Raw genomic sequence first — 20,162 nt, 5'->3', positions numbered from 1 at the left:
CTTACACTTCCCAGAGGAGTCCAACCAATACCAGGTAAGACCCTACTGACTATCAAAATACTCCTTTAGAACAAAGTGACTGGACAAGGGCTAAGTGCACTCAGGACACAGGGTGGAGAGACATTCCAGCTCACTTCTACTGCTGGGGCCCCAAGGGCAGCCCAAGCACCTAAGACTCCTCTCCCCCACTTCCCCAACCCCAGCCTAGGGCCTGGCATGGCCCAAGTGTCCAGAATACATGTGTGGGTCCCTCAGAAGCCTGAGCTCCCGCCATGAGCACAGTCAGCAGCCTCTGCCCATGCCTAGGCCTGTGGCAAGTGTTCCCACCCACATCAGGGTAGCTGTCTGCACTCGCCGGATGGTGTGCAGCTCAGTCACTTCACAGTGACACTCTGCAGTAACATGCATACCAACTGCACAGCCATTAATACCAGATTTAACTCTCTGCCTACAGCCCACCCACCATCCTCTCCCAAATAGCTCTAGGGGATTTAAGCCAAATGAGCATGGCTCAAGACTATGTTTCAGAAAATACAGAAAAACAAATCTATATTTCTAGCACCTTGCCCCCACACTTGCCACACAGATCTGTGAGGGCCCTGCTCAGGGCACGAGGCTTCAAATGACAGCTGCCGTTGATGGGAAAGCCTTTCCCTCTCCTGCTGGGGTTCCCTGACGTAAAATGAAGGGGCCACACGGCAGCTCCTTTACAGCTCTCCCTTCCCAGATCTGCACTGCATGGAGAGACAAGCTGGGATTCGTTCCTCCCTGTTTAGCTGCCGCCAGAGTGGCAGACTCCCCAAGCCTCAGACTCAGGGCAGGCCCCTCTCTGGAGCTGACCTGACCAGAAGAGCGGCAGTGTCCACTTAGGGTTGCATCTGGAGGCTTTAGACAGCCCACTGCCTCCCACCATTGCTCAGAGGCTCCAAGCTAAGGCCGAGTGTTAAAGGGCCAGGACCCATGCAAGTCCAAGCCAGCAAAGAACTTAGCCGGCTCTCTGTCCTGTCAGCCATGTCACTCAGCAACCTTCCCACAGAACCTCTGAAGAGCCAGCCCCACATGCCCCCAGGTGCCAAGCAACAGGAGCTGTAAAATGGCCCCTATGTAGCTCTGAGTTCCAAAGTCGGGTCTACATGGGAATACCAGAAATCTTTATGTCTATAATACACTGGCCAATTTCTAGCCCTCCAATGGTCGGAATGCTTTTGTTCTTTCTAACAATTCATGTTCAAGTTTAGTCCCCAAAGCAACAGTATTCCAACGTGTGGTCTTAAGAGGAAGCTGAACCATCAGGCGCTGCCTTACAAATGGGACTAGGGCTCTCATGGAAGGCTTGAACACAGGGAATTTGGCTTTTTTGCCCACCTGTTATCTGCCAAGTGCGGTGGACACATGGCACAGGACTCCTCCCCTGAAGGATGTGGCATTGAGGTGCTACCTTGAAAGCAGAGAACAGCAACAGCCCTCACCAGAGGCTAGCACCTTGACTCTGGACCTCCCCACCTCCAGAGCATGAGAAAACAACTTCTGATCTTCACAAATTTCCCAACTTGGGACGTTTTTTAAATTACAGCTGTTGTTTTGAGGCTACAGCACATTAGCAGCCCAGGTGGCCTTTAACTTGAAAACCTTCTGCCTTAGCCTCCTAAATGCTGGCACTGCTACTGTGTGCTAGCTACCATGCCTGAATTTGGGGGCATTTTGTTATAGCAAACAAAAAGAAAAACAAACCAAACCAACCCTGCTTACCCCTCAGAGTGAGCCCATTACTACACAGTAAGAGCCCCTCCTCCACAGAGTAAGCCCTTAGCTCAACAGAATAAGTCCCTTACCCCAGAACAAGGCCCTCCACACAAAACAAGCCCCAGCCACACAGAGCAAGTTCCTCACTCAAGAGCAAGCCCCTTGACCCAGTGTAAGCCTTTAGCTCAACAAAGTAAGCCACTCACCCAAAAGCAAGTTCTTTGCCCAACAGTGTAAGTCCTTCACCCCACAGTGAGACTCTAAGCCTCACAATGGGGGTCCTTCACCCTATATTGAACCCCTTGAGGGTTCATAAATATTTCATTATATTCAACAGGGGAGGCTGCATATATAGAATGCCCTTCAAGTGGGCCGCTGGGAAGTCTGGCCCAACACACACCAGAGAATGACCAAGTACCACATGGTCAGACTCCTTGGCTGATATCGGCCTTCTACATCCCCACAAAGCTCCAATCCAAGAAACCCAAGGCTGATTGGGTGATCCTGACTCATCCTGGTGCTTGGCAAGTTACTTGGTGCTAATGCCCTTGTGTCCAAGGAGACAATGGAAAGATACATTGAGGCAGCTGTGGCCTCAACCCAGATAAGAACACCACCCAAGCACTGTAGCCCTGACCCTTCTTCCTCCTAGGTGGGACCCTCCCCTACAGTCTCCCCAAAACTGCTCCCTTAGGCCTTGCCCTCATGACAGGACGTGGGAGCACAGCTCTCCAGCATGCACAGCCCCTCCCTCCTCATCGCGGTCTGCTTCCCCATATGACTGTGAGGCTGACCTCCCCAGGGCTCCACCCTCAGCTCATGTTCCTCGTCCTCCTCCCACATGTGTGCAAATGGAAGTGTAAGAAAGATGCTGTCAAGCCGGGTGGCGGCGGCGCACACCTTTAATCCCAGCACTCGGGAGGCAGAGGCAGGCGGATCTCTGTGAGTTCGAGGCCAAGCTGATCTACAGAGCGAGATCCAGGACAGGCACCAAAATGACACAGAGAAACCCTGTCTCGGAAAACCAAAAAAAAAGAGAAAGAAAGGTGCTGTCCCGCTTGCCAAACGGAATTCCCTGTGAGAGCTTTCTAGGGATTGCGCCCAGGGACTGCCACAGTTGGACCTCCCCGAGTTGAGCTAGTTTCAAGGCTCCCTCCTACTGGGCCAGACCAGGTCACCAGCAATGACGTTGGGATACAGCAGCCATGGGGCCTGCTGCCATCTCACCCTGACCAGTGATGTGGAGCCAAGGGTGAAACCACAACTCGAATGTCAGAGCCACGTGTGACAGGCAAGTGAGAACAGCAGAGGCATCTCAGCTCTGCTGTCCTGAGACGTACAGAGGCCCTCAGTGTCACCCGTCTGCAAGTGTTTTCAAATCTGCCATCCCGCTCATCTGCAGGACAGACTCACGGACACTCAGGAACCACTTACAAGCCCCAGGGCTGCTAAGCCACACCCAGCTGGGGGGCTGGTAACAGCTGTGCTGCACCCCCATCATGCCATCGCTTCCTGGAACAGAAGGGGAACGCTCAAGTCACCAGAGCCCACTGCACTTCGGGAAGATCAAGGCAGGGAATGGACTTCACAAGCACAGGGCCCCAAAGACTGCTTACCTGTGGGACTGGGGCCCAGTGGTCTACACAGAGCCTCTTGTGATGTGGCTCCCAGCTAGACCCTCTCTCAAGGACTTAGCCAGAGATGAAGACAGAGAACTTCATGGAGCTTAGCCAAACCTGCTTCATAGCAGCTGACAAACCCTCTCAAGTCACAGAGAGCCCAGAGCAGCCTCCAGGGATGGAGTGGATCAAACTCCACTCCTGGCCACAGCTCTCCATAAGCACAGAGTTCAGTCCAGCTGGTGGGCTTTATGTTTGAACCAACTACCCAGATAATCAAGGCTGTTTTACCTGTAACATCCTCCCTTTTGGGAAGCTGACACTGAACTTCCTCCAAACAGGACCAGGCGGGTGAGCCGGACTGGGCTGAGGCAAATAAGGCTTTCTCCAGCAGCCTCAACCCCACATTCTCTCCCTTGCGTCAGCCCCGATACTCAACTTCTCAAACCAGAAACACTCTGTATCTTTTGTAAGCACCCCAAAGAAAGCCCAAAGCAGCCACTCCATCCTGCAGAGGGTGAGGACACTGGCTGTGGAGAACAGCACTGAGCAGCCACCACCAGCTGAGTGTGCAGGGGCCTCACGAAGGGCCTTGAAAAGGAAGGAGGTAGACAAAGAACACCTGTCTCTAGAAAGAGCTAGGATTATGGAAAAAATGTGGGCATGGAGCAGATTCTGGGCAAACCCTGGCTTCCTGATCAGCCTGCAGAACTCTGAAGAAGCCAAGCCTAGGGATACCCTGGGCTGGTGGTACCCCCAAAGAGGGCTAGATATCAGAGACCTCAACAAGAGAAGCTCGTGAAACCTGTGGCAAAGAATCCTGTTTCTGTATTGGACAGGGGGCTTAGAGGGTGAGCAGAGGAAAACATCTGGGCCTTAGGTTCTGACTCTCACCTTCATCTGAGCCGTGGGAGACGGGCAGGGCCCGCCCACTCTCACCCGGCCCTCCGAGAGCTTTACAGACTCAGTCTGTCCCTCTAGTTTACCGCCCCCGCCTCAACTGCGGTCCTCCACAGCCCAGGCTGTGAGCACCAAAGAGCAGGACACGACCTCCATTTCATGTCCCTCCTGTCTGACCCAGTGAGCAGGGAGCAGATGACAGACAGCTGCAGCGAAAACCATGTCAACAGGTTTGCCTTTATGTGCTGGATAATGCACCAGGGCACGGGATGACATTTGCAATCCACACTGAAGTGTCTTGGGGCTGCGAGAAGTCCACTGTTGAAAGGACCCTCACAAAGAGAGGGAAAGTCTGGACTGTCATTTGTATGCATCTGCTTACGAGTTGTTTCTGAGAAGTGCTTTTGTTTTGTCCATGGAGAGCGGGAGAGGTAGCTTTCACGGGCCCTCCCGGTGACATGGGAGTCTGAGACACTGGCTTGCAGTCTCTACACCCTAGGACACTGAACACTGCACCTGGTTGTGGTGGCCCAGGGAAGACAGGCCTACTCCTCCACATGGAAGGCAGGGGTTCACCACTAGGCGAGAGCAAGTAGCTTTCAGGTCCCAAGAAAGAAGAAAAGGCTATGTCCTCACCTCCGAGAATGGCCAGAAGGCCTGCATGTGCTCTAACAGAAACAGCTAGGGGAGCCTTAGGCTAGACACTCCCCACCTGGCTGTTGGCCCAGGCTACACAAGCTCCCCCAGAGCACCCCTCAGCCCTTGAGGACCTGACCTACTCCTTGTCCTGCCTTCCTCCAGCTCACAGGTGGAGAGAAGAACACACTCAAAATCTCTGAACTCCACACTCCTCCACTTGCACATGGTGACTATGTTCCAAGAGAACACACTTTGGTGACTGGTCTGTTTAGCAGGAAACAGCTACGTCTCAACTTCCTGGCAGGGTGTGCATGAGAGGCCTGGCCCCAGGCCAGCTGCTGGTGAGAACTGCAGGCAGCCCAACTCCTGTAGATGACCCACAGGAGCCACCATCGACCAGAGTTCAGAGGGCCGATGCTCTTTGAAGCCACAGACAGAAAGCTCCTTTGATTCAATGCCAGGAATTCCTAAACAAACATGCAGATTCTCTCTCCTGCCCCAACCTCTGAAAAACATGTCTGTCTCTGAGGTCATGAAAATGAGTGCACCCCAGAACTCCAAGTGGTGACTAAGGTTCTAAGACGCTACTCAACCACCAGACTGAGGAGCCTTAGCCCTTTAGGGGACTGATTCCATTAGCCCACACCTTTCCCAATCTTAAGGTCCCCACTCCCTTCTCAGGCATACACACCAGGTTCAACCCCAGCCATCAATCGAGGTCACAACAAAGGCCTCTCTCAGCTCCTGCAGATGCCAGGCCTATCTCTGCGTCTCACTGCATTGTCTAGGCTGAGATGGAACCACAGTAGGCTCCAGGGGAAGGCCCCCCAGATGAACCCCCTCAGGTGAAACCTAGCCATGCACCTGCATCAAAGCTATGCTTCCGCCCCACGCCATACCAGTACCCTCACCTGGTGCCCATGGAGTGTGTAGAGCAGCCGGCCCTCCATCAGGTCCAGGATCTTCAGGGTTGAGTCGCTGGAGGCTGTGATGAGGTAGCTTCCCGATGGGTGGAAGGAGAGGCCGTTCACGGCTGCACTGTGTACTGGAGAGAGGACAGCCATCAGGCACTGCGGGGAGGCCCAGAACACAGCTGAAGCCTGGGACAGGCACTGAGAGTCACCGGTGCCTCTTGGCCTTGGGGGACCAGGCTAGGACAGCCATTACTTATCAAGGTAGGGAACCCTACATGGATTTCCCAGGAGAGTGGCACAATTTATGGTTGGGGACCAAGGGCAGGCAAAGGGGACACAATGAAGAAACAGAGACAGCGAGCAAGAGGCTCCCATGCTCCTTCACCTTCCCCTAACACTGTGCAGTGAAATTGGAAGAGAGGAGGCAAACAGTGCTGAATGTCTGACGTGCTGTTACACAGGGAGACCCTCCAAACACAAGACAATGTGCTATCCTGCAGGACAGACTCGTGTGGGGACAGCAAGCAGAAGGTGCAGCCTGTCAGGGGCCAGCAGGGCTTCAACTCCCATCCTTGTCTGCCCGCTGGCCTGCCTTGTGACCCTAAGCAGTCACCCTGACTGACCCGGGCACCTTCTTCATCCGCACCACAGCACTGCTGGGGCTGGCCTGGGGATGCTACCAGTTCATCTCAACTGAACCCTTGGACCCCAGCGAGTGCCAGCATGGGTGTCCCTCTCCTCTGGCCCCTGTGCCCTTTGACTCTACCCATTTAGCATCCATGACTCCCTTCCCCACCATCCCTACCAAGCCTACCATCTATTCTGGTGTCCCTCATTCACCAAAAACCAGTCACCCTGACTTTGGTGGCTTGCCCATCTGTAAAGCCTTTTCATCCCTTGTTCCCAATGGGCCTAGAAGTTTCTTGCCCTGTCCCTGATCTTCAAGCTCTCCACTTAAAGTCATCTCCCCTGGGAAGCTTTCTGAGGAGATAACTTCAAGATAAACTCCTTGCTGGGCCCTGCTCATTCGTCCTTCCAGACACCACAAGCCCCACACCAGTTCACCGCCCCTTATGTGCTGTGTTCAGACTCCCACCTGCTGTCTGGGGACATCACCACCTCCATCAGAGACCAAGCCAAGGGCCTCACTACTGGCTTGGTGGCTGGCACCGAGTGGGACTCAGAAAATGGAGGGGGAGCAGTCACTTAGGACGGTTGTTCAGAAAGAGGCCCCTGAGGCTGCACAGCCCTTCCCTGCGGTTGAAGGCATGCTGTGGATGGAGCTAGCAGAGAAGGGCAGAGCCACGTAGTCCCCCAGGGGAAGGAGCAACATCACAGCCAGCGCATGAACCTGCTCATCATCATCAACAGCTGCTGCAAAGACCTTCAAACCTTCCTGTTCGCTCCCACTGCTCTACTGAAGAAACCAGAGCAGCCGAGAGAAGCACGATCCTGATGGGTTGGCATTGCCACAAATAAAGAGGCAAGTTCAAAAGCCAGGCTCTCCCCTGGGCTCTGGGAGGATGCAGGAACCTCTGCAAGGCCCTCAGCAGAGCCCACGAGGATTACAGGAAGCCTTAGATGCTAAGCACACTGGTGTAGTGATGTGTTGGGGAGTGTGGAGACATGTTCCCAAGCACACTTAGGGGAGACAGCCAAGGCTTTATGTAATCTGGTATTTATATCTGAACAGCACGTTCCAATGACACAACCCCAGGAGGCAGCCTGCAGAAGATCTGAAGGCTTCTGCAGCCCATTCCTGGAGACCCTCAGCCTGCCCCGAAAGGAAGGCCACCCGAGCCCCACCTAAGCCAAGAAGCAGAAGTAAGAACAGTGACAGAAAGGTGAGCATGGTGAGGCATGCTCAGGGAGCCTGGGCCTCCCCTGAACCACCAAGACAGCAGCGGCACACAGACATACATACGGGAAAAACACCCATACCATATGTACAAAAATAAATGAAAATTAAAAAAAACACCTCTTGAGTAGGGTGTGGGTGCAGAGATGTTTTTAGGAACCAGTGACCAAAGAACTCAGGTCTAAGAATTTCAACTCCAGCTCCTGGGCATGACAAGGGCAAGCCTGCTGAAAGCTGGTCAGGAAAACCCCCTGCTGAGGTCCTGGTACGCAGGAGCAGAGGCAGGCGAATCTCTGTGAGTTTGAGGCCAGCCTGGTCTGCACAGTGAGAGTTCTAGGACCACCAGGGCTACACAGAGAAACCCTGTCTTGAAAAACCAAAAAAAAAAAAAAAAAAAAAAAAAAAAAGAAGAGAAAAAGAAAACCATCTCTCTTAGAAACCCTGTGAACAAAACACTAGGGTGCGTGGGACCCAGCGTGGGAATGGTGGGCAGACTCCCAGACCCTTCCTACTGAAGAGCTAGATTTGCCTTCCAGCTGCGTGGCTGTAGGCAAGCCTCACGCTCTTTGTGGGTAAAGCAGGAGTGCCCATGTCTGGCTGGTCACCCAGGCCTGTGCCTGGATCACGGACATGCACATGCCTGTAAACCACAAAGCACATTCTGAGTTCTGGGATGGCGGGGGCTGCTGCTCAGATGTTTGAACAGTCTTAACGTGGGCTCTGAGCATATGGCGCTTAGCCCACCTCCACGGGAAGTGGCACTCCCAGGGCTCCACCAACCCATACTGCATTGGGAAATCAGAAATGCTCCTTGCATTGATAGGCCAGAGCCAAGAAACTCCTTCCCTGGGAGGACAGTCAGTCAGCCTTAGATAAACAGCGACGGTTCTCTGCTGAAGCTCAAAGCTGAAGCAAGCACTACTCCAACAACAGCCAAGGGCAGGAAGCATGACCATGGGTGCACACTGCAGTCACACTAACTGCATTCTCTTAGAAGAGCCCATCAGCCTTTCAAATCAGAAAGCTACTTAGAAGTGTCTAGCAACCACCCAGCATCACCAGGGGAGACATTCGGAATCGCTGCGTCCTTAGGATTTCTTAGGGATCTGGAACAGAACAGAGATCAGAGGTTGGCTACACCAGTACTGAGAGGCCTTTTTGAGCAATCAGCCTCCAAACAGATCCATGGGCGCATTAAAGAGGTGTGCCTCTCCCAAGCACTGTTTTAGCCATGGGGCTCTCTGGGAAGGCCCTAGACTTGAGCAGACCTATCCAGAGCCTAGCATCAGACAGTACAGTGAGAGGGTTCTCCCCCCCCCCCCCCCCGCCGCCCCGCCACCCAGGTGATCCCCAAGGCTAAGGGGTGAGTTTGCTCTCATGTGAACACCTACCAGGTGCCACAGCCTTGTGTGAGAAGCTCAGGAGGAAGCTGGCTGTGTTTAGGCTGCCAAAAGTCCCCACAAGGCTCCACCACACACCAGGACCGCTGACAAATATGACCCTACAGCCTTGCTGAGGAGTTCTGGCCCAAGAGGCAAGGAAGCCGGGCGGTGGTGGCGCACGCCTTTAATCCCAGCACTCGGGAGGCAGAGGCAGTGGATCTCTGTGAGTTCGAGGCTAGCCTGGGCTATAGAGTGAGTTCCAGGAAAGGCGCAAAGCTACACAGAGAAACCCTGTCTCGAAAAACCAAAAAAAAAAAAAAAAAAAAAAAAAGAGGCAAGGAGAGCAGCAAACATCCACTGAAAGCTTTCAGAGGAACCTGTGGGTTACAGGCACTCTGGTCCACTCGAAACTCGGCCTGGATGCTCACTCAAGTCCACACACCTCCTAGCTCGGCCAGCACCGAGCTGTCCTGCTGCCCATGACCAAGCTCACTCCCTTGGGAGGCCACAGCCCTCTCCGCCATCTCCTCTCTAGTGTCCCACCTCCTGCCGACTCCTCCTGAGACCCCGTTCTCCTGCCTCTGCCTTCCCCCAGCTCTCCCATGGGTCTCAGTCTGGCTGCTTTGGAGACCTTGGCTCTTCAGTGATCCTCCAATAATAAGAGCACAGAATGTGGCACTGGCCCTTCTCATGTCCCAGATCCCAGGGTCCAGTGGGACCCTCCACCACCCCAGCATCTGCTTCTGCCTCTACTCACTGCACACAAGTGGTCCCCGTGGTCTGACCCTCTGCACTCTGATGCCTGCTACACTGGGCACAGAAAGCCGTGCACCAGCGGCCAGGGTCTATCACCCCCACACACCCTCGCAGAACCTTACTCAACACTTGTCCTCTCAAATGCCCCTCATCCATTTGCTCCTTGAGTATCATGCCCCAGAACTGCCAACCACGAGGATTTGGAACCTTAGGTTTAGAGGTGGCATTCAAGGTCCTTCCAGTGAGTGCATGCTGCTCTAACTTATGAACACCAGCTCTAGGCTCCTGATCCATCAGGGAGACTCGGACTCTGCCAGAGACAGCTAGAAATCCTCTTCTCCCAGCGTGGGAATTGTGCGGCACACAGCACACCAAGCACTGCACTAGAATCCCTATTCGCCCTCTCTCATCGGATTACCGCTCCCAGATCACCCCTCACAGAACACAGCCTGCACTCCCGGCTGCTGCATGCCCAGCTGCCACATGCCCTTGTCCCTTTCCTGCCTCCCCTCTCTGTCCAAGCCCTCCTGGCTCTGCCGCCTTCACCAGTCAACGTGGAGATAATGCCCAGTCTCCAACCCTGGGCCTTCCCTTAGCCCTGGCCCGGAACAGAAAAAAGAAGTCTCTGAGCCTGAGGGAGGCCCCCACCTCTCCAGACGGAAGGCTGAGCTGCACAGTGCTGTTCTGCTCTAGAAGGGAAAGAACACCAGTGGCAGATGTCTAGGCTCTCAGAATAGAAAGACCTGGTTCTCGTGGCTAAGGCCTGCCACCTGGTGGTGGCGGAGTGTACTGTATGCCTAGACGAATCCCGGAAGAGCCTGGAGCAGCAGGAACTGTCACTGCTGCCATACTGTGCCAGCCACTTTCCATTCTTCACATGAGCTAACTAACGCCAACTCCATAGCATATGAAATCAACGTAAGATGAACCCTATCACTGTCCCAAGAGCTCCAAGGAGTCAAGTGAACCCGCCGGTGTCACACAGCTGGGAATGGTGAAGCTGGCTACAGGACCCACACTCCACTCTGTCCTGTCCCAAGCCAGGAACTTCTCCCCATTCCAGGTCTGCTCACCTCAGGGACTCAAGAAAGCGGTCCGACAGCTGAGAAGCAACCAAGAAAGTGTTGCTGGGGATACTGGGTAGCCAGTGCTAAAGACAGCTCCCGGCCGAGCAGCGGTGGCGCACGCCTTTAATCCCAGCACTCGGGAGGCGGAGCCAAGGGGGTGTCTGTGAGTTCGAGGCCAGCCTGGGCTACCAAGTGAGTTCCAGGAAAGGCGCAAAGCTACACAGAGAAACCCTGTCTTGTACACTTAACAGCTGAATATATATATAAAAAACTTGGGAGTAATAACGGGTCAAAATTTACAAAATAAAGTACTGATCTGGTGTGGGAGTTGTCATGGCTGTGTTGAAGTGACTTAACTGTGGGATATTGACTATCCACTGAGATGGATTTGTTCAGCCATTTACATTAATGAGCATTTAAATGCAACAGATACCATTTCAGGTGACTTAACATGAATGAATAAAAGTCAATAATATTGGAGAAAATTAATTTTTCAAGAGAAAAAAGAAAGAAAAATTAAAAAAAAAAAAAAAAAAAAAAAAGACTGAGCTTCAAACCAATGTCAACTCCCCACTGCTCTGCCATTCAAAGGTGACAGTTAAATAAGGGGCCTGGGCCTGGAAGCGGAGCCTGGCCGCAGCCAAAGTCAATCTTCTACTTGGTTCACGGCTCTAGGCAGATCTGTGGAGAATACCATAAGGCCAAGCTCCCACCAACAATGACCACTATGGGCAGGGCTGGGCCTGGGCCTGGTGAGTCACCCCAGCAATGAACCAAAAGCCTGGCACTAGCCGTCTCAGCACCAGCCGCCATCTCACCGGGCTCCCTTTGGCTGGGACACTGTTCACCACTCACGCTGATAGTGCTGCAGCAGCCGGTGAGTCCGCACGTCCCACACCTTCACCGTGTTGTCCATGCCCGCGGCGGCGATGCACGTCCCACTGGGGTGGAAGTCCACGTAGGTGACAAAGCTGGAGAGACAGGACAGTCATGTGCCCTGAGAGGTCCTCCTGGGTTAGGATGGACCCAGAAGTATCCTGTCCCTGTTTGTCCACAGAGTTCCCTCAACCTGGACATGCTTCTTTACCAGGTGGCCAAGAAAGACCAAGAGGTAGGTGACATCAGTGCCCAGCAGTGAAGTAAAGTAGACTTATCAGAGACCACATCCCTCCCTCCCTCTCTTCCCTCCCTCCCTCTCTTCCCTCCCTCCCTCCCTCTCTTCCCTCCCTCCTTCCCTCCCTCCCGACTTTTTTTTTGAGACAACAGCTCACTGTTCACTATGTACCCAGACCCATCTTCCCACCCCCTTCCTCAGTACGGAGATAACTAGCGCGTGTAACCATGTCCAGCCCACTGCTGAGTTCTCAGTACAAGTGGAAACAGCGATCTTCAGACCAACAAGTCAGCCACGTTGCTCTGAGGTTCCTTTTGCCAGGGCTAGCTCCAAGACAGGTCCTGCCAACTGAGGCACAGGTGGGAAGGTCCACCAGGGCTACAAGAACTACTAATCCATCTATCTCTAGAAGACAGCCAAGAACACTATCCATGGTACTCGGGCACTGTGGAGGGGCCCCTGCCTGTGAGTCCCGGCTTACAGAAAGAGGAGTAAAGCTTCAGTCTGCTTAGACACTTAGGAAAGCTAAGTCTTGCTCAGAGGCAGGCTCCTCCTACTCTCCATGTATGATATGGCACAGAACAAAGAGCCACTGGCTGCTACAAGAACCGGAGGCTTTCATTCATAAATCACCACCACGGGTGATGCTAGGTTTTAACATGCCGTTTAGAGGGCTGATTCAATGCTCTGAGAGACACAGTATATTCTGAGAACCAGAAACTAAAGGGGGAAAGAGACCAAATTATTGCATGACTTTAAGTGAAGTGTTTCTGCTCTCTGTGGGGTGGGGAGCAGGCTTAACTGTCCATCCACAAAGGAAAAGGTACAAAGCTCATAGAAAAGGCAAGTCAGCCAAAGAGCAGCAAGCAGGGCTGCCACTTACAAAGTCCCAGTCCCCAAAGGCCAGAGCTGTGCAGGAGCACCTGCAGATGGAGGACACAACAGGGACTCACCCGCCATGCTCACAGTATGAGTGGATGCACTCCCGGCTGGTCTTGTCCCACAGCTTGACAGTCTTGTCGTCACTGGCAGACACGATGAGCCGCCCGTCAGGGGAGAACCTACGTTGAACAGGGCATGAGGCGCACTACTAACCGACTCTTGGGTTACCACTCCATGGCCTGCAGCCACCTCTCCCCGCATGCTGTTTCCTGATCCAGGGATTCTTTGAGCCTTTTAAGCTTTTTGTGTTATTGTTGTTTTGACATCGGGTCCCACCATGTAGCCCTGGCTGGACTGCAACACTCTATATGTAGATCAGGCTGGCCTCACACTATGGCAGTCCTCCTGCCTCCCAAGTCCTGAGACTACAGGTGTGCACCACTAGGCCCAGCTACCTGACCCAGGAACTACCAGGGTTCCATGTGCTGCTCTGACACCTTCAGTGCTCCCGAAGGGGCGCCCCTCTGAGATCCATCCTCTCCAGTGCCCACAGTCATCATGCAGCAGCACGATGCACAGAACACCCAGAGGCACCCGGCCTGTAGCAATACACAACTGGTGCTGTGTGATGATGTACGGAGGAGAGCAGGAGCCCCACATCGGTACATCAGCAAAACACAGCGGGCCAACAAAACACATGGGGGGCCTGAGGCCCCCCATCAGAGGCCTACTGTGGACATCATGCCCCGCCCCCCCATTCTTAGGTCCTTGAGCATAAGACCTCTCAGAACAGGGCCTTCCCAGAATAAAGAACGGTTCTGTCCTAGGGAATAAGTAACTTCCACGGTATCCGAAGAGGAAGATAACTTAATGGTCCCTAACCTCTGACTTTCATGGTTTCTTAGCGTTCTGGCCACCCTAAGCCCTCCTCTGGAGCAGAGCTGTGACATGAGAAATCTCTGTTGGAAGGAGCTGAAGCAGCCACAGACAGGCATATCTGTGTCTGCAACTCTTCAAGTCACCTGGCACGCTATGTCACGGCACTGCCGCCCACCCCACCAAGCCAGGGCCTCAACATCAAGCCCCCACCTAGCAGCTTTGGAGCACAATTAAGCTCTGAGGAAAGTGCTGTGGGATGGTCTGTATGTCAAATATGTTGCTCGGATTGGTCAATAAATAAAACACTGATTGGCCAGTGGCCAGGCAGGAAGTATAAGCAGGACTAACAGAGAGGAGAACTGAGAGAACAGGAAGGCAGAGGGAGACACTGCCAGCCTCCGCCAAGACAAGCAGCATGTGAAGATGCTGGTAAGCCACGAGCCACGTGGCAAGGTATAGATTTATAGAAATGGATTAATTTAAGATGTAAGAACTAGATAGCTAGAAGCCTGAGCCATTAGGCCAAACAGTTTAAATAATATAAGCATCTGTGTGTTTATTTTATAAGTGGGTTAAGGGACTGCCGGGGCTTGGCAGGACCCAGAGAGAAAACTCCTGCTACAGCAAAGTAGGCGAACCTGAGTGCCAGAGAAATGTGGGTTCAGGTCCAAGCTCTACCACCTACCCACTGCATGCCCCCAGGCAAGACACTCTTCTGAGCCTGTTTCCTTTTCTACCAAATGAGAAGGACGCTCCCTAGCTGGCAGAACTGTCTGGAAGGAGGAGGGGTAAATGCACAGGGTGCCGACAGGAGCTTGCTGCTGCTGCTGCTGTCCTGGGAATTCTCAGCATCCCTGGCAGAGGGGCATGGCTGACTAATATCACACATGAGCTCAATGAAGCTCCCGACAAGCTCAATGCGGCAACCGCAACTGTTGACGTAGTACAGATTAGGAAATCAAGGCTCAGGGATACATCAAAGAGAAGCTACACAACTCGCCCAAGGTCACAGGCTGACACAGTTCCTCTCTGTCCCCCACAACCCCTGAATCCTCCCGGGTTTTCCAGTCAGGGAATGCTCACTTTGCACAGCGGACCCAGTTGATGTGCTGGCTCAGGGAAAAGAGGAATCTCTGGCGATGAGTTGACCACACCTTGACTGTCTTGTCATCAGAGGCTGTCACGAGCGACTGGCCATCACTGCACCAGTGGACACTCCTCACTGTGGCCGTGTGTGCACGAAACACGGTTGACTCACCCTTGCTGTGAGGACAGACATCCAGACTCAGGAGAGTCACAATAGTGACATGAGGAACTACAAGTACAGCAAGTTCTCTCTGCCTCTCCAGGCCTGACTGTCCGGGTCTCCCCTCAGAAAGGCAAGAGCCTCCCCAACAGAAACAAAGTGCTTCTCCCCCACCTCTACCCTCACAAGTCCTTCCAACTTAAGAAGACAGCCCCAACTGAAGCCCTCTGCTGGCACCTCTAGAGGTCACATGTCCCACTGTGACCAGCTCAAAGCCAGGATAAGGACCCAAGGAGGGACAGCTCTTACACCAAGCCCCTCGATGCTGTCAGTCCCTTGATCCATAACTCACACATTGGGGACCCAGATGCGAACAGTCTTGTCTCTGGAGCCTGAGGCAAGCAGGTGTCCTGACGGGGAGAAGTTCACACAAGTCACAGCATCCTTGTGGCCCGTGAAGCGGTAGGCACGTGACTGGGGCTTCATGTGCCAGATCATGAGGCATGAGTCCATGGAGCCGCTGGCTGAGGATAGTCGGTGACATGATTATTCTCAGATCTCAAGAACCTTGAGCACCTGCCTCATTGCTGGGGACACAGGAGAGCAACAAGCCCAGCTCCACCTGCACAGGCACCCCCAGCAGGGCAATGAAAAGGATCCCATGGGATGGCCCGCACTTCCTAGGACTGCTGACATGGATTTGGGAGAGTTATGGCCTGGCAGTTCTCCATGCAGCAGGCCAACACAGGAACCGGACTGACAGGCCATTCCCATGCCATTTCTGACTGCAACCCAGGGTCCTATGAAATGACCCCTGTGGGCTCTCCCCAGTGACACTCGGAGAGCACAGGGGCAAGTCCTCCCGACACTCAGGGGCCAGTCAGACACAGAGGCCTTTAACTGTTCAAAGGACCAACTTGGGGCTAGAGATGGCTCAGCCATTAAGAGCACTGGCTGCTTTTCCAGAGGATCCAGGTTCAATTCCCAGCAAGCATAGGGTGGCTCACAACAGTCTATAACTTCAATTTCGGGAAGTCCTGTGTCCTCTTCTGGACTCTGGGGGCACCATGCACATGCGTGGTACACAAACATGCAAACATTCATACAAATAAGACAATCTAAAAATAAATTAAAAATAGAAGAAAGGACGAAACTTAGCAAGACACCTAAGGAAGGAACAGGGAAAAATGGCTTCAGCTCCCTCTTTGCTTACAGCAAACCACTACACTGACAGCTTCTGGCAGGAAACCTCAACAACAAGATAAAGAGGCAAGCCTCATCCGTGGAGAAAGGAGGAATCTGCAGCAGGAAAGCTATTTAGGAACAAATATAAGGAAGTGTACAAGGAAGGGGCAGTGGTATGGAGTTGGGAGATGGGCCTTGTTCAACATCTTTCTCACTAGTAGGTCTCTGTAAAAAGAAAATGTGCCACATTCCTGAGGGCAATCAAACTGAAGACTCAAGAAAAAGGAGCCAGTTTGGGGCCCACACCACAGTGCAGACTCAAGAAGTGGCCAGGATGTGGAAAAACCTAGACCCTAGTCTCTCAAAGGATGCATGACCAGCATGCACAGAGCCTGAATGGATCTGCACCAATTCCTTTTCGTATATATTATAGCTTCCAATTTAATGTCCATTATGGGGTTCCTGAGTGTGTGGAACAAGTGTGTCTCTGACTGTTGTGCCTTCTTTTTGGGTTCTTTTCCTTGTTTGTTTTGTCCAACTCTGATGCGATAGTTTTTGTTTTATCTTATTATATTTTATTATTATTCCTTAGGAGCCTGTTTTTTTTCTAATGTGAGACAGAAAGGGAATGGGTCCAGATGGGAGGGGTCGTGGGAAGGAACTATGAGAAGTAGAGGAGGGGAAACCGTAATCATGATGTATTTTGTGAGAAAAAGAATCTTTTTCAATAAAAGGAAAAAATTAAAATAAATAAAGGCTGCATGACCCTGGCAAGGCTGCTCACCTCTCTGAGCATTATACCCTTGCCATGCACGACGGAGCTCATGGAGCCTCATAAGCAATACAAAGGACTAGAAAGACAGCACGTCCTGGCTGTACCTGGTGCTCCCACACCAGTCTTCCCAGGAAGAACCTCAGCCCTCTCAGTTTAGAATCTACAGCCCCAGACAAGATGGATGCCTTCTCTTACCCAGCTGCTTCGTGTTGAGACTGAAGTCCACACTGGTGACTGCATCTCGGTGGCCCTTAAAATGCCTCTCCAGTGAGGGGTCATCCTAAGGGAGAGCAAGGTCAAATGGGTAAAGCCCAAGGAAGGGGCTTCTCTGGGACCAAGACTCTTCCTAGAACCAGGAGATGTTGAAAACACTCAAGGTATTTTTTTTTTTCTGAGACAATGTTTCTCTATATAACAGTCCTGGCTGTCCAGGACTCGCTCTGTAGACCAGGCTGGCCTCAAACTCACAGAGATCTACCTGCCTCTGCCTCCTAATTGCTGGGATTAAATGTGTGAACCATCACCGCCTGACCACTCATTTTTATAACTTGCATATAGGAATTCACTAAAAACTATTAGAATAAATGAGTAAAGTAAGGAGACACAATCTGCAAACACAGGCCCATGAGCAGATGAATCAATAAATCCACAACAAATAAACCAAATATGGGCCGAGTGTGGCGCCACATACCTTTAATCCCCGCACTCAGGAGGCAGGGGCAGGTAAACCTCTGTGAGTTCTAGGTCAGCCTGAATCTACATAGTGAGTTCCAGGCTAGCCAGAGCTACACACAAGACTTTAGGAGTTATACACCAACCATAATAAGTTATCTCCTTCCACCCTAAACATCAAAAACTTAGGGAAAAAAAAATTTAGGAGCTCCAAGGAACCCAGCTTGGGAAAGGACACTACTATGGCATAGCACAGCCACTGCTACCCCACAAAGCTGTACCCAAAACAAAGGTGAGGCCCAGTGCCCAGCTCCACCCCCAACACACCTGCCAGACCACGCCTTTTAACAGATGGAGTGGTAGTTCAGGGGGAGGGCTCCAACTAAGCAGCAAGTGCCCATTCTGTCTCTTTTCCTCACCTGAGCCTCTTGGAAAAATAAAGGCAAGGCAGTGTCCATCCTAGGCTCAGTGGGCAGAAGCATGTTCAGGTCCAAGCCTGATCAGTGGGACCCCGTTCCCAATGCCCTCTTCCCTGCATAGTTCCCTGCATGTGGGCCTCCTCTCCCCTAAAGACAGTGTGTTGTTATTTATGTAAACAGAATATCAGACTGGCAGTCAAAAGTCGAGGTTCTATTTTTGCCCAAGTCTTGGTGCATCAGGGCCTCACCAGAGCACCAGGCACTTTGGAAGCGAACTCTTATTTAAAAGGCCAATTTGGAGTCCTTTTCTGGACTGAGAGAGAGGTCACAGTCGGTCCCACGTCATGCTGCAGGCCTCCGACACCTCAGGCATCCCAATGGCCTACTGTTTCCACCGACTGGAAAGGACGTCGCCTCCAAGAAGACATAAGAAGAGGACTGGATGACGAGGCTCACACAGGTCCTAGGCCACAACGAGGCCTTGCATGTGTCTTCTTTGCTAAGCTGTAAATCCCTGAGGCAGGGACCTGTTTGCTCGCCCGGGTTGTCCAGCATCTGTAGCCTGGCGCTTAGGGAGCTGAGTCAATGCCCAGACCCACTCCACGGCCTTAGTGGGAGGCAACCCCAGAATCCCTCTCGCGGCCATTGCTCCAGCTACCCAGGCGACCACTCTACAGGGACTTACCGGGGTGGGAGCGGCCATGGCGGGGCTGGCAGGGCTGGCAGGACCAGGAGCACCCCAAAATCCCGAGGTAGTGGCGGCGGCAGTTGTGCCAGTTCAGTTTCCGCGCCCCCAATCGCCGCCAATAGCAACGCCGGCGCAGTCGCCGCGTCCCGCCCACTGCAATTAAAGGAGAAGAGCCCTATGTTTTTCCCCGCCGACCGGAAGTGGGGCCGCTCGACAGGCGCCAAGGTCTCGTCTTCCAGCTTCGCCAGATGAGATAACCCGCCGAGTAGCCAAAAACCTCAGTTCGCCGTCACACCTTCCTTCTGAGAACTTAAAAAAAAAACCTAAATAAAGGTTTCGGGCCTTCGGCTCATCGTCTAGCTCAGGTAACAGAGCGCGCAGCCCTCCGGGAAATGAAGTTCTACATAGCACTTACCCTACAGTCTAAATAAAGGTAGAACTACATTTCCCGAGACGCCCCGGGGTGGGCGGAGCTTTACCGTTCAGGGTGACGGCCTTAAGGATACCGGAAGGAGGACACTGGTGTTGCTGTTTGGTGCTGCCTTCAAGCTTCCGCCTAGGGCGCCATTGAGAATCGGTTACTCGCCCCTCGGGACCTCAGGATGGTTGGTTCCTCCGAATGCTCCTAAGCGTCTATTTAAAAGGGCTGGAGTCATTCAGAATCACAACCATGGAGTAGAGAGACCTGTGTTCAATTCTTAAGTCTCTCTGGTTTTACTGGCTGACCTCAGGAAAAATGTCTTCTCCGTTCGTCCTAAGAGTGAATGTGATTGCAGCCTGGCCTTCTCAGAACTCTTCAGCCTTGAGGAGCCTTTACATACGCTATGTCTAAAAGAAGTCCATGTATTCCCATCTCTGCGTAGTCTGGGGGATCATCTTGGGTTCGTGCCTACGTAACCTGACCCTAGCGAAAGGTAAAGGACGCAGTTCCCGGGCCTGACCAGCAGAGGCCGTCCTTTCTCACTTCCTGCAGTGAAAGTAGTGGGGGCCCTTAGTGACCTTTTTTCCTACTGCGCTTCCCATGGGAATCTTCCCAACATGCACCTGACCTGAACTGGATGTTTTGTAAGATTCAAGAACCTTCCATCACCTCTCCTGGGTAGGCCAACTTGTCCATACTCCAACACTAATTAAGATCTGGATGTATCCTGAGGTTTCTTACCACATGCCTAGGCTTGAGACCGTGTCCCTAAATCAGCAGGGACAGTAAACTCAGAAACTGGCGTGTGGAGAAGTGTATTTGGACCTCAAAGAATGACTCACTGGTTAAGAGTGTATACAGCTCTCCCAGGGGACACAAGGTCGATTCCCAGCTCCCCTGCAGATGGCTCACACCTGCCTGTAACTCCAGCTCTAAGTCAGTTCAACCCCTCAGGGCTCCTTTGGCACCTGCGCTCACGTGCATAGACACACACACACACACA

The 20,162-nt window shown here is 52.7% G+C and overlaps 1 protein-coding gene across 2 annotated transcripts in view; it reads right to left on the bottom strand.

Moving 5' to 3' along the window:
* Positions 1-19,154, bottom strand: part of Poc1a (POC1 centriolar protein A) — a 69,806-nt gene extending 50,652 nt beyond the window's left edge. For both annotated transcript variants that reach the window (XM_028895324.2, XM_028895325.2), the window contains exons 1-7: positions 18,736-19,154; positions 17,155-17,239; positions 15,352-15,523; positions 14,837-15,016; positions 12,946-13,053; positions 11,734-11,849; positions 5,813-5,946 (exon numbers count right to left, since the gene is read on the bottom strand). In XM_028895324.2, coding sequence (XP_028751157.1) covers positions 5,813-5,946; positions 11,734-11,849; positions 12,946-13,053; positions 14,837-15,016; positions 15,352-15,523; positions 17,155-17,239; positions 18,736-18,753 — 813 coding nt within the window. In that variant the 5' untranslated portion in view covers positions 18,754-19,154. The remainder of the gene's footprint in view (positions 1-5,812; positions 5,947-11,733; positions 11,850-12,945; positions 13,054-14,836; positions 15,017-15,351; positions 15,524-17,154; positions 17,240-18,735) is intronic.
* Positions 19,155-20,162: the final 1,008 nt, after the last annotated feature.

The sequence above is a fragment of the Peromyscus leucopus genome, chromosome 7 (genome assembly GCF_004664715.2).
Source record: "Peromyscus leucopus breed LL Stock chromosome 7, UCI_PerLeu_2.1, whole genome shotgun sequence".
NCBI lineage: Eukaryota > Metazoa > Chordata > Mammalia > Rodentia > Cricetidae > Peromyscus > Peromyscus leucopus.
The sequence above is the reverse complement of the archived record's forward strand: the minus strand, read 5'-3'. Positions and strand labels throughout refer to the sequence as shown.